This window comes from Grammomys surdaster, unplaced genomic scaffold (assembly GCF_004785775.1).
Source record: "Grammomys surdaster isolate TR1022 unplaced genomic scaffold, NIH_TR_1.0 201, whole genome shotgun sequence".
In the NCBI taxonomy this organism is placed as follows: Eukaryota; Metazoa; Chordata; class Mammalia; order Rodentia; family Muridae; genus Grammomys; species Grammomys surdaster.
In genome coordinates, this window is record NW_021604646.1 from 9,094,475 (window position 1) to 9,108,719 (window position 14,245).

Genomic DNA, 14,245 nt, shown 5'->3' on the forward strand with positions numbered 1-14,245 from the left:
CTGAACTGCTTCCCCTCAATGACAAAATGTTGAGGGACTTAGACGATGCTGTGGAGAAATTCCTGACCCACCACCCTCCCAGGGTACGTGGTCGAGTGTCTCCTTTCCTGTTGGAGCGAAGCCCACCCCAGGGACGATCGTCTGGAAGGCAGAAGGTGAGACTCGGGTACAGACAAACATTCTCTTTATTGAGCTACACAGGAATCCATTAGAGAAGTAGGCTGGCAGTGTCAGGTGTCACAGAAACCTCACCGTTGGGAATAGAAAGGCTTACAAAGACCCGTGGGCTTTTTATTTTTATTTTTTTTACTTTTTTCCTGTTTTTCAAGTTTTTTTTCTGTATTTTTAATTTTTTGTGTTTAGCCTTTTCGCCTCCTTTATTGAAATGGCTGTGACTGGTCTTCAGCAAATAGTCTTAAAAGTGAAACTGTGAACAGGTCTGGGGTTAGATACTAGTCAAGTAGAAATGACATAGGACTGGTCATGAAAACTGGCTTTAATGTAAACACTACATTCCATCTTTTTAAATTTTTTTTTGTTTTTCTTCCATCTTGTGGTATTTAAAAACTTTATTTATTTATTTTTTTGTTCTTTTTATCTGCAGCACAAACATCCCAACATGAGAGCGAGGGAACACATGTCACTGGAACAGAGAGGAGAGGGAGAGGGGGAGGGCACACACAAGGGAGGGCTTCTGCCCAAGGCCAGAGGCTGTGATGTTAAAGGAAAAACAAAAACCAAACCAAACCACACAACCCGTTCCCCAGACACCGGCAGAGCTGGTCAGGTATGCATGGGAAGTACTCACTAGGACAAGAAGAAAAACCAAAAAGTAACCACACAACGGGCGTATAGGAAGGGGCGGGTGACTTGCTTCTATCGGGCTGGATTTCTATACATGATGAGCGTTGTCTGTGGCAGCTACCCCTGCCAGAGCTGTGCTTTTTCTACACAAACTTTGAGTGAGTGTGTTTGTGGAGTCGCGTGGCTGGGCAGGGCGGAGCTGCCACTGCCTGGTGGTACATGAGGTGTCTGCGCAGCCAACAGGCATGGGGGAGGGTGGGAACAGTGGCCAGTGGCCTTCTAGAAAGCCTAGCCCTGGGAGGCACCAGGCCCAGTACTGCTGCTGTGGGCCAGCCCCTTCGATCTGGGGTGGGGAGAGGGGGAGGGTGTGGGTACTGACGTGTATGGGTTTTGTTTTTTTTATTTACTTCAAAATAAAAAGGAAATATGGATGAAATGGTGAGTTTTCCTTTTTTCTTTTAAAGCTACAAAGCACATGAGAAATGGTTGTTTTTTTTTTAAATCCTTTCAAGTTCTAAATGTAAAGACTCAACTAAAACCGTATTCTACAGCATTCTACAGAAATACACAGCCGTCAGTCACTCTGGGGTCGTAGGTTAGACAGGGGCTTGGTACAGAAAGGCTGTGTGTCTTACAAAGGCCAAAGGTCATGCTACCAGGAGATCAACATCAACAGCAAAGAGTCCATGAAGCAGTCTGTAGAGAGAGAGACAGGGGCCAGTCTGACCATTTTCTTTGACTTTACAAACCAACCAACCAACCAACCAACAAACCTAGAACATTTAACGAGTGCAGGTAGGGGACACAGTGGGGAGCCCTTGGTAGGGAAGCCCATCCCTGTCTTGTACCTTGTACTGGCCTGGTCTGCCAGTCCAGCCTCCCCTCCCACCCTCCAACCACTCACACCTCGTCCACGGGCCCTCTTTGAGGGAATCTGGCTTAAACTTTGTAGTCGAGTTTGGGCAATGGCTCATGTGTTCCCTCCCCTGAATTATTTGAGAAAGCAGACCAGGTCTCCCATCTCTCTAATTTTTCCCTGTTCCCATGAATAAAGAAAACTCAGGAGACAATGGATTTATCGGAGCAATGATTCTTCTAGATTCTTGAAATAAAACAACCACCACCACCCAAAAGAGAAGGGTCCTCAGAGCTTCCTGTTGTGGCTATGGGGTAGAGGGATGTTTCGGGTGTTGGTCATTTCTTAAATGGTTTTCGAATTTGGGGAGGAGCAGGGCAGAACTGAGCAGACAGCCTCGTGGTAGGATGCAGAGGGGGACAGGCTGGGCAGAACCAGGTCTCCCTCTGCCTGCCCTGCTCAGAGCCCTGGGGCTATCTATAGGCTCCCACCATGCCCTGTGTGAGTGTGTGCACCCACATGTGTGCATGCTCATGTGCTGTCCCAGGAAAACTGATAAGCTAGAGACGGTCAGTTCTGTCCGCAGCTCTTTTGAGTATTAACTAAAAACATTTTTCTAATATATACTTGTGTATAGATAAGGTTATGTTATGCCTCTTTAAAGTTTATTTACCAACTTGCACTGGTTAGTGGTGTGTGTGTGTGTGCGTGTGGGTGTGTGTGTACACAAGCTGTTCGTTGAGTGCTGGAATCATTACCAAATAGGTTGCTATACAGGACAAGAGGTCAGTATAAGCCGCAGCCCCGGAGATTGTTGGCAATGATGATATCGGTGACGGCGTCGAATACCACCTGGATATTATTCGTGTCTGTGGCACAAGTCATGTGACAGTAAATTTCTTTGTTGGGTGAGCGGTTTTTGCTTTCGAACTGTGTTTGGATGTAGGCAGCTGCATCTTCATAGGTGTTGGAGCCTGTAGGAAAATACAGAGGAACAAGCAAGAGGCCCTAGTGAGACCTGGGTCTGAACCGGTATGGTCAGGAGGCAGAGTGGCTGAGGTGAGACAGGAGGGAACAGCAGTGTTACCTCACTCCATTCTCCTGGGCAAGGCCTCACTGGAAGCTACAAACCACCCAAACCCTGGCTTTACTTACTGTGTTTGTATTGTGTGTCTGCGATGGCTCTGGGCAGGGCATCGGCCACAGATGATCTAGTGTACTAAATTAACAAATCTAGGTAAAGCAAGCACCTTTCCACGGCATAGAGCAGAAATGTAAACCAACTCCATCGTGCTTTTTTTCAATTTACTTTTTTGTGTATGTGTGCTTGCCTGTATGTTTGTGTAGCACATGCATGCTTTGGTCTGAAGAGGCCAGAAAAGGATGTTTCGTCTCCTGGAACAGGAGTTACAGACAGTTGTGAGCCGCTGTGTGGACGCTGGAAATCAAACCCAGGTTCTCTGGGAGAGTAGCGGGCGCGCTCTTCACCACTGGGCCATCTCCCCAGCCCATTTGATTCTTTTTAAGATTTATTTTTATTTATGTGTGTGTCTATGTGCGGGTGTGAGTATATGCACATGTGACTGTGGGTGCCCATGGAAGCCAGAAAGGGCATTGGGTCTCCTGGAAATGGAATTATGGATAGTTGTGAGGCAACCTGATTGTGCTAGGAACTGATCTTGGATGCTCTGGAAGAGCGGGAAGCACTTTTAGTCACTGAGCTGTCTCCATCCCTAACCCTGCAATTCTAATAAACCTGTAAACAAAGCCCAGGGAGGAGGGGCACCAAGAGGTGGTTGTGTGGTACTTTAGGTGTGGTGGACATCAAGCCAGCCTATGGTCTATCTTTATGTAGTAACTCCCTCTGAGAGGTCCCTTCGTGGGCTGGGGCATTACTAGGAAGTCTCAATTCTTGGGTAAGTAGCCAGGGCATGGGAACAGAGTGACAAGCTTAAAGGATATTATCATGTGAGATACCCATTGGACTCCAACAATGTCCCTAACAATTCCTTTGGGGTTCCCTAGATTCTGGCAGGATGGGTGGGGATAACAGGGCATATCCGTGGGCGGTTTAAGGACTTTTCCAACCAGCTACAATCTAAGTATTCCTGGATCTGCTCTATAGGCACTGCTTAGTTGAAGAACATATGCTATAGACCATGACAAAAGTTTGGAAACATACAGAACAAGGAAGGTGACCCATTTCCCTTGGTCTGCTAGGATATGGCCTAGTTCAGAAACAGTGGTGTACTGGTGGGTATGAGCCACAGGCTGGTTGGCAGGGGTATGGGCCACTGGAGGCACTGGTTGGCAAGGACTTTCTTTCCTTCTGAAACAGAAGATAGCTCCAAGGTGGAGTTCCTGGCTGGTGCTGGGCCAATGGGAAGGAGTGGAACATCCCCCAGGTGGGGCCAGGGTTAGCCTCTTCCACCCTTCACAGAGCTCCTGAGAGCAGAAGCACATTCAGTGCTGAGCTACAGCAAAGCCACTGAAGAGTAAGGAGTGCTGGAGGCTGCCCTGTCAAAGGAGCTCCCCGGATGGAAAGCTCCAAGAAGAGCAGGCAGACTTCCAGATGGAGGTACTGCCCCACTGCGCCATATCTGCTGAGCCTGGGGTTCTTACAAAGTTACCTTGCACACCCTGGGCCATCCCGTCTCTCAGACACTGACCTCTTAACCAGCTTCCTCCTACCTGTTTTGTGTCCTCACAACTCCATATTCCAGGTGGCATAACATTTGTGACTGTTTATTATCCCTTTATGCTGTTTGCACCCAACTGTATCCTCTGCAGGCCCTGGAGAACTGGGGACATCCAGCATCTACTCCACACCAGTGACACTGGCCACCCAGGCCACATTCTTGCAGAGGCAAAGGAATTCAGCAGTGGCTGCAAAGAGCCATGCTTAATGACATGGCCTCCTTGGCCTTTTAGGGGTGTTTTTGCACTTGTTCAGCCTGCACAGGGTCATTCTTGGTCTCCACAGCCTTTTCTTCCTCGGTACCATGGTAGCACTGACAATCAGTTATGTAGATCTGGTACCAAACACCTGTGTCTCTCACCATTTCTCCAGCCATCCTGAGGCATTGTGGTCTGCTATGGCACCCAGATAAAAATCGGGTGCAGCAGATTAAGTAACTGGCTCCCTCTGCTCCTTGCACTTTGCAAGCCCCACAGTACAAGATGGTGGGCCTTCTTCACATGGCTGTTTCGGCTACTGAAGAGGCTGAGAGAGAGAGACTATCATCCACCTGTGCTGTGGGTTGGGATCCCTTTGGCTGGCTCTGGGGACCTGTGTGGCCCTAGGACCTGAGACCAGTGCCACAGACTAACTCCTGGGCTATGTCAGTGCGTGAGTTCCAGGTCCAAGCAACACGCACACATTCCTGGAGTATGGGATACACCCTCTGCCTTTGCATGGTGTTGATCTTGTCCTCAGCATGATTCTGCTCCAAGGAATCCCTAAAAGTGTCTAGTCTCTTGAGGGCTGGGCTCTGATATTGAATCTATTCTGCCTTTAGCTTTTCTCTCCTATGCCCATTTGGAAAGAGCTTTTTGGGCATGGAGCAGGGGCAGGCTGGCTGTGATCCATTCCCACCCCCTACTCCGAGAACCATACAAAATGGGAAAAAAGACCCAGCAAAGGCAGAAGAAATGCAGGCTGGGGTGGAGAAAGCTTGCAATACATGGAATGCTGTGTTCTGGAGGGAAAAAAAAAAAGCTTTCGTGTGGTCGTGTGAGAGGGGAGAGAGCTGACATGATGGCGAAGGTGTGGTATGTTCAGAACAAACCAGTGGCAGAGCACAGGGGCCTGAGCTGTACTCACAGGCTACTGGCCCTTTTCCTTTCACAAGAAGGTCACTGTGCTGGGCCAGGGGAGGATAGGTATTGCATGAGAATCTGGAAGGCTTTCCTACTAAGTCCTGAGACCTCAGGGGGGGAAAAGCATAGGAACACCAATGGTCCTGTCCTTGCCTTGATCCCTGAATCAACTGCCATGATGCCCGTGGCTTGGGTAAGGCCTCTACCTACTCAGAGACATGTCCACAAATGGTCATGTCTCAGTGCTTCTCCAATATACCGACAGTCTCCGGCACTGGCCCCTTGCTCTCTAGCTGGTCTGCACAGTGCTGGCATAGCCTGTCCCTGGAGCCCACAGGCTATGGGATTCCAGTTGGTGTCTTTTATGGAGGCAAAGGTGAGGGCTGGGGTGTGGGAGATCCAGGTCCACAGTCAGGACTGGCAGGAGGTTTGTCTTCTACAGAGCCAGGATAACACGCACCTGGGTATTCAGGAAAGCAGATGGTCAAGGGTGACTTCTTAATCTTCTCGCCAAAGAGGTCTTTCTTGTTGAGGAAGAGAATGATGGAGGTATCGATGAAAAACTTGTTGTTACAGATGGAGTCGAAGAGCATGAGAGACTCGTGCATGCGGTTCTGCAGCCCCGAAGGGGAGGGGAGAGAGCAAGACAGAGAGAGAGACACAGAGACAGGGAAGAGAAGAAGAGAATTAGGTGTAAAGAGAGACTGGGCTGTTTAGTACCCAGGAGGCCCTGAACCCCAGGCTCCTCCATGAGGTCAGTGTATAAGGCCTACAGGTGGGTATGCATCATGGTGCATCTGATGTTAGCATGCCAGGTATCCACCATTCTGGGCCAATGGGAGACTGGCCTGGGAACCAAAGAGCTATGGCTCTCTGGATGAGGCTGAGGTTAGGATACCCAGACTCTGAATGGCAGAGCCCCTTAGCCATGTGACAGTCTCTCTAAAGCATGTGTGAGCCTGGTGCTGGACTGGTGTCAGTTGGGGTTTCTCCTTGGGTCTGGATCTTGCTTCCTCAGCCCGATCAGGCCTCTTTCATGGGATAACAGGTGGGAGGGTACACACCAGGAAGATGATGCTATGACCATCACTAGGCATCCTTGAGGGTAGCTATTCAAGGAATGTGGAGGGTCATTTCTGAGGATGGGGCAGGAGATGCCTCCTCTTGCTGGGCCCAAACCAGCCACAAGCATCCCTACAAAGTCTTAAGCATGGCAGATATGAATTACTAGCTTGTATACAGAAAGTTGTCTAGTAAAGGGCTGAGTGTGACGGGCACCCAAAATAAAGTTTCAGGAGGAAGGCCATTCATCCTAAGCAAGGGACACTTGTTTTACATCAGGAAGCCAAGTCCATTCACCTATTTCTTGCAGTAGAAGAGTGCCTTGTTGCTCTGTCATTGAACCTCTCCCTGCACAGAGAGATGTGGAAAGAGGCAGCCTCTCTTATAGTCCTAAACAGTCTGTTCTAGCTCTGGGAATCTCATCACCTGGGGCCGGACCCAAGCTCTGAAAAATCTACACTAGATCTCTCTAGCAGGTAAAGGAAGGAGGACAGAACGGGTGTGAGCATTGGCGAACATTGCTGAAGCTCATGGACCTGAAACAAAGAGTAGGAACTGGGTTAGCTGCTGGCCTGGTGGCCATTCTGCCTTCCCGTCTGAGCAGGAGGCTAAGAAAGATGATTCCCCTAGGAGTTACCTTACACCAGCACCACACCCAGCTCTCTACCTGCCTTGTGTCATTTAGCTTCATCAGGGGACAATCAGGTGACACAATTGGGACCCTAAAGAGACTAGAATAGTCCCGAGAGGTGTGGCTGGGTTGGTGGACTGCTTGCCTAGCATGTTGGAGACACTGGCTTCCATCCCCCTCACCTCCGCAACAAACAAAAGCAGAGGCCCTGATGGTTAATGGTAATATGGGGGTGCACAGCCCAAGTTCTCAGCTGCTTCCCACATCCCCTGGGCAACAGAATAAAATATCTTGCCTCTTGAATCTGCAGTGAATTACTGTCCTTCATTCCTATCTATTCTCTGATAAAGCCTCCCTGTCCTTTATACACGACTCACTTGCCAGTGCCATCCTTGTTGGTGAATCTGCTCATGGAGGTTGAACCATGTAGCCCTATGTTCAGGACCCAGCAATGTGACACTGGCAACCAATGCAAGTCTGATACCGAAGCTCTGAGACCCAGAAAATTCAACAGGAAAAGACATCCCACCCCACAGGGGCACCATGTCCTACAGCTGTCAATGCCAAACCTCAGCCAGAAGCAAGTTCTCAACTCCACTGTCCCCATGTCCCAAGCGCTGCTGAGTCTACAGATGGCGGTGGGCACAGTGCAGACACTGGGAACTCTTGAGGACCAGAAGGAAATCACAGATGGGTCACCAGAGTTTAGCTAAAGTTGGGGACTACTTGCTAGGAACAAGGATGAAGGATTCTTAAGGGTCGCTAAAACTTAGGTTTGGAGGACTCAAGACCAGGTCACCAAGACTCCTGGATCCCTGCCTGCTGAGCCTCAGCCCACCACAGTCCTTACCCCAACACCATAGTCCCCTCAGAGTCCAGTAACACAATGACCACAGGCATTAACAAGGTCTGAGGTCCTGGGAGCAGCACAGATTAGCAGAGGTTCTGGGGTTGAAGGATATACACAGACCTGCTCTGCAGGGTCAGGGCATGTCTCTGGCCTGGACAGAATTCTGGGAGGGTAGTGAGAAGGGGAGCTGTCCGTGGGGGAGCACACGCCGGTACTGAGACTCATTCCATGCTCAGTCTGACAGCCATCCTTCAAGAGCCCGTTACCAACATGCCCAGAGCACAGAGCTTGTATTTACAGGAGGAAACAGATGCAAGGTACATTCATATCACACACCACCATTTGAAAAAAAAAAAGAGAGAGAGAAGTCAGGGGTCACAGATGGCCAGCAGCCACCTGCCCACTACTGCCTTCGCACGGAGCCACGGGAGCCCTCCCCAGCCCCAAGTCCTCCCAGTCCATGACCTGCCCAAGTGGCAGCAGAGCTAAGAACAGCAGAAAACCGTGTCCCAGTGACCAGCACCAGAGCATGTGCCATGGCTCCTAGCTCTCCTGAGACACCAGGTGGTAGAGTACTCGGGCACTGGGCCTGGGAAGCAGCTTAGCACAGGGCAGATCTTTCTTCTGCCCTTGGTAAGCTGGGAGCGTGGAGGGTGGCCAGCACTCCCAGAAGCGCTCTGCCTACTCTGCTAGACTGCCCACAGTCCTGAGACTGTGAAAACCTGTTGTGTGGGCTTATCTGGCACTGACACAACACATCACACTCAAGCTAGAAAGAGCTGGCACTTTTTATTAATGGTGGGTGACTAATAAATACATTATGGCAGCCAATAAATTATTACAATAACTAAGTATTTATTAACCAGCAAGTCACTCTTCTTACAAAATTACAGTTAATGAGGGTAGGTGATGGCGATGGGTCAAGAGGTGGGGCCGGTGCACCTAAGAAGGCTCTGCTAAGGGGAACGTGGGGTGCCCGGCCTCTGGCCTGGGACTTGAGGGTGCGTGCACATCAGCCACAGGGGTCAAGTCAGAAGTCAGGGTGAACACCAGGAAGTGGAGGACTGCCGTCCATGCTGGGCAGGCAACTGTGGCTGGTGGAGGAGGCTAAGGGGATGAAGGAGAGGGGAGGACCTGAGGGCTTCTGGGAAGAGCACTGTTTCTGCTGGTGGCCTTTTGTGCCTGGGGAAGAAAAGAAAGCTGCCCGTCATAGGATACTGCACTCTGTCTAGACAGTGCCCAGGGCTTTGGATAGGGGCCATTATTTCTGGTTTTCTTCCATCTGCTCCCTCCTTGATGTGGCCATCATCTGGCACGGGGGAGCGTCTGTGAGTCTGAGCCCCACTCTCTAAGCAAATGAATACAAGGCTCTCCTTACTGAGCGGTGGGGTGTGGGGAAGCCTGCTTACACCCCTGGCCCTGTTCTTTGGGATGCTGGAACTTTCTTTCTTTAGCTTGTAGCCTGATGGGATCAACAGCCTGGAAGGTACTTGTCTCCAGTAGCCCAGATACAATGGAGCAGGAGCCTCAGGACTGGGTTCCTGAGAGCTGTGGGCTGTACCTGGAGCTTAGCAGGAGGCCCAGAACAAAGGGGTGGCAGCTAGAAGATACTCTGTGCCCCCAGGATCTTCAGAAGAGGGTGGTAGGCTACTACTAGGTCAGAAGGGAGGATCTGGAGGGTTCATGTGTCTCTCCTGGGTATGGTGGATCTCCGTGTCAAGATGGAGACATGGGGGGTGGGTCAGGAGGAGAGTGAACCCTACCCTCAGGTCACTGGCTGTAGCATGCAGTACTTAGGAACCATGGGTACGTCTCTTGCAGCAGAACTTTCTGCAGAAGGCAGGGCTGGGGTAAAGCACTATCAACTTTCCCTGTGGGGACCCTGTGGAGAGCCTGGGTATGGGGTTGAACAGGGGGCTCGGCGACATCCAGGGCAGACCGCACAGGTCAGATGCCTCCAGTTCCCAATAGCAGGGTGTGGGGCTGGGCTGCAAGGCTGAGATGATGGAGGTCTTCTGCATGGTACAAGACGGGACAGGGGGACAGGGCACCAGGACCCAGGGGCTCTATCCACAGAAGGGATCGGGAGAGGCTGAAGGCCAGAGCTACTAATGAGTGGCTCAGACTGGGAGGATTCCATCCCCATCCCCACACCAGAGTCCTCTAGCACCCTCCACACTCAGCCCAGAGTCCTCCAGTACCTTCCACAGCTCGGCCCAGAGTCCTCCAGCACCCTCCACAGCTCGGCCCAGAGGCTCAGAGGCCTCTACCTATGCCTAAAGGGAAGATTATCGGAATGGACATAGGCACAGGGCACAGGACTTGCCCACAGGCACCTAGGCAACAGGCACGGTTCCACGAATATGGTGAAGGCACTCTTCCTGGAAACTGGCTCCTGGCCTGCTGAGTTAGACTACTCAGAAACTGTAGCATGGCTCCTCTGGGGACATGGCCACTGCACATAAGGGACATCCATTCCCCTGATCTGGTCATTTTTAACACTTCTCCCATACCCAAAGCCACGGCGGAGCCAAGACTCATCTGTCATGCACATTTGTCCCCCATGGCAGAGCTGCTGGTGATGACACAGGTGGGAGACAGGACAGCTTTCCTTATGGGCCATGTTCTAGTAGACAGCCTGAGACTTCTCTACCTGAGGCTGAGAGCGGTACATGGCACTAGACTGAACACAGTAGGTTGAGTAGAAGGCAGCCTTGGGGACAGGAGCGGGGAAGCTGGGTACAGGCTGATTCTAGCTGAGGGCTCCAGCAACTGTGCTACAGTGATTTGGAGGGGCCGCTTGGGGAACGGGAGCCATAGGGGGATGGCTAGGGGTGGTGACTTCTACCTTCCTGGAAATGGTTTTAAAAGATGGGGCTTGGCCAACACCCCATGACAGCAGGTGCTTTTAAACTTGGGGCTACAGTCTGTGGACACAGGTAGCCACACCCAGGGGTGCTGCGGAGAAATAACTGCTGTTGGCCCAAGGACTGAATTGGCCTTCGCCATCACAGCAGGTCACTGAGACCGTGGTCTCCAGGCTCTGGAACCCCCAGGACATGGCACAGGGTCCTAAAATGATGGAGATGCATACAATGGAGGCAAATGTGGGTAGAGGGGGAAGTGGTGAATCAGCCAGACTGGGCTGGGCTCCCCAGAGGATTACCCAGACTGGGGTGGGCTCCCCAGAGGATCACCCCTACAGGCATGTGGCACTGGGGAAGGTCCCCGTGTCTCCTTAGGCCACCCAGAGTTCTGTTCTTGTCAGAACCTACAAGTCCAGAGCTTGTGGCACGCTCCATGGGACTATGAAAGAGGGCCAGGGTCCTGCCTGACCTGTGACAGAGCAGGGCTCAGGAAAATACAGAGCTTGAGGAAGAGAGATACCTTTAGGTGTAGACCTCTCCCGACGGCCCTGGGGCACATTTGCATCCTCCAGTACAGCCTGGCACATGAGCGCCCGTCTGAACCACTGGCTGAGGTACCATCTGACTGGAGATGTCCCTGACTGGAGCTGTTTAGGAATGGCAGGGACAGGTGCTGACTGTCCAAAGTCAGCTGGGGCTAGGGTTGTCAAAAACCACACCACTCCCTTTCTGCTTAGGAATCTCTGCAGCAAACTCCCTCCCTGGGTTCTTAGGAAGGGGGGTGGCTGTATGTCTGAGTTGGGCTACACTCCTCCTGAGCCCACCCTTCAGGTTGCTGGCTCATTGCTTGCCCTGAGACCAGGAATATACCAAAGGCTTCCTACTTCCTGACCAAGGGTGGAGTAAAGCAGGACATTGGTTTCAGGGCCTGGCTTGTTAAGTCTCCTGTGCTTCTGCCTAAACAATCTCCAGTTGCAAAGCTGTTGCCTGCTCTGTCTGTAACCTGAAGCCTGTGGCCTGTCAATTCACAACCACCCAGGACAGCCGAGCCCCTGTGAGCAGAGACATCAGCCTATCAGGAAAGAGCTGCCTACCCCATCAGCCCCACCCCCAACTTCTGTGGCACAAGTCTGTTCTTCCACCAGCACACCTTTGCAGTCAGCCAGTCTTAAGGAATATTCTCAACCCCACGGGAGTCAGTGCTGGGGAGTCAGTGTCCTGGGGAGACCAAGGGCAAGGGAAGATGCCTAGAGAAGGACCAAGATCCAAGGTGAAGGAGGAGAGAACACCTCCCCAAGGTCTGAGTCTTTGCACCCCAAAAGTGGCCTGACTCCATGTTGGCTTTTGTCGACGGAACCGCCCTCTACCAAACAGACCCTAAGGAAAGCTGAGAGATGGTATTGACTCTCCCCTAATCAAGCAGCACCTGCCACTGGGTCATCCTGCCGGCCACCCTATCACCAAGGTAGAAGAGACACCAGGACACTGAGTAGGAAGTACAGAGAACAGGACATGCCCATTCTGAACCAGATGGCAGTGTTGCCCACTCAGCCTCTGAATAAGAGACACAGCTGACCAGTGAGCACCCAGGTGGCATGCAGTGGTCTCTGGCCTTGTGGTGGGTGGCGCTCCACACCTCTGCCCAACCCTGTTCCCATGTGTCATGCAGCTGGAGTCGGGTAGGGTGGGGATTCTCAAAGGATGCTTCCTCCTGCCCCCCAGGCCAGCCTCCAGGGTTTCCTTCAGTGAACAGGGCATCTGAGTAGTGCAGAGCTCTGGGTCCAGGGGAGGAGTGAGTGGCAGGCTGGGTCAGAGGCCAGGGCTCAGTAGAGTCCACAGCCCCGCAGGTTTTTGGCGATGATGACATCCGTCACTGCATCAAAGACGAATTGGATGTTGTTGGTGTCCGTGGCACAGGTGACATGGCTGTAGACCTCCTTGTGAGCTGACTTGTTCTTACTCTCATATTGCCCTTGGATGTGAGCCACAGCTTCTGTGAAGGCACTGGGGCCTGCAAGATGAAATAGCAGGGGTCAGTGAGTGGAGGTACCCAAGCCCTGGACTGGCCATTGTGTCATTGTGTGTCAGGCCAGCGGCCATGGAGCAGGTGCCAAAAGCCTCCTCAGGACCACTAGAAAGCAACAGAGTAGGAAGCCTATGGGCTCAACTCCAGCAACAGTGGCTCATGGTGGTGGTGGAGGCCTAGAGCAGAGATCGCCGTGGGAAGCAACAGAACATGCTCTATCCCAGTGACCGCAGTCCGAGGGTGAGGACTGCCTGGGAAACTGCATTCTTCCCACACTGCCTACTAACTCCAGACGAGCTTCTGTGTCACCACAAGCTGCAGGTGGGGGACGGAAGCCTGGCCTTAAGCAGTTTTGCTTCTCTGTGTGTCTGAGACTGCAGAGAGGGCAAGGACCCTTCTGGCACTGCAGATAAGGTAGGAAGACCATGTATTCTACCTATGAGGTGCTGTGGGCTCCTTTCTCTCTCCTTGACAACTGTCCTCTGTTCCCTTAGGACAACTGGGAGCTGACCTGCTCACATTCTTGCAAGGTGTCCCTACATTGATCTGGTTCCCTGGTAAGTCCAGGGAGAGGGTGTTTGGGGATAGACCAGATGAGCAAGGCTTCAACTTTGCACGGAAGCCCTCCTCTCACCACCCCAGCTTCCAAGAATCCAGGGCTAGCATAGACCACGCTGGGATCACTTGCTAAGGAAGGAGCTGGACAAGGACTGGAATTTGAGCCACAGTGCAGAGCTGAGGTGACAAATCTGATGGAGTCCCAGCCATCTCAGGCATATCTGTAGGTCACAAGTCTGGCCTTGAATATCTAACAGACCATGCTGTTTGCTAAATCAGGACTGGAAGTAAGGCTAGTAGTCTCTTCCCAGTTAGGGTCCCCTCCTGTCTTGACTCAGTTGGTGACCAGCACACAAGGGGGTCTCACAGGCTATCTTAAAGCTGGAGAAGAAATCTGGCTGGCTGGCAAGGGAGGCTGAGCCCTGATCTCCTCAACTGAATGCTCTTGGGGTCCTTACCTATTGGCCTACTGGCCTGATTTCGAGGAGCAAGTGTAGGAAGGGCAGGGTGTAGAACAGTGTGCCACCTGCCTGACCTCAGGCCATGACCCACAGGACCATGCTGCCAGGATCTGTGTCCCCCAGGACCTGGTCACCTGAGAACAGCTGACAAGGACTGGCTTGTCCTGGGCTTATTACAGCCCACCTCATCAGGCTGCCAGTCTTGAACACCCACAGGGTCCATGGTCACTGATAGCGGGCCTCTTGTCCCTGCACTTTCAACTCCCACAGGGTCCATGGTCACTGATAGCGGGCCTCTTGTCCCTGCACTT

At 51.9% G+C, this 14,245-nt stretch overlaps 1 protein-coding gene across 3 annotated transcripts in view; it reads right to left on the reverse strand.

Annotated features, from left to right (window-relative positions):
- Positions 1 to 225: 225 nt before the first annotated feature.
- Gnao1 (G protein subunit alpha o1) overlaps positions 226 to 14,245 on the reverse strand; it is a 150,917-nt gene continuing 136,897 nt past the window's right edge. The window contains exons 7-9 of one of the 3 annotated variants that reach the window (XM_028770429.1): positions 5,940 to 6,093; positions 2,419 to 2,634; positions 226 to 1,500 (exon numbers count right to left, since the gene is read on the reverse strand). In XM_028770429.1, coding sequence (XP_028626262.1) covers positions 2,447 to 2,634; positions 5,940 to 6,093 — 342 coding nt within the window. In that variant the 3' untranslated portion in view covers positions 226 to 1,500; positions 2,419 to 2,446. Of the gene's footprint in view, positions 1,501 to 2,212; positions 2,635 to 5,939; positions 6,094 to 12,023; positions 12,901 to 14,245 lie in introns of those variants that run through there. The other 2 variants (XM_028770428.1, XM_028770427.1) reach the window with 2 other exon arrangements.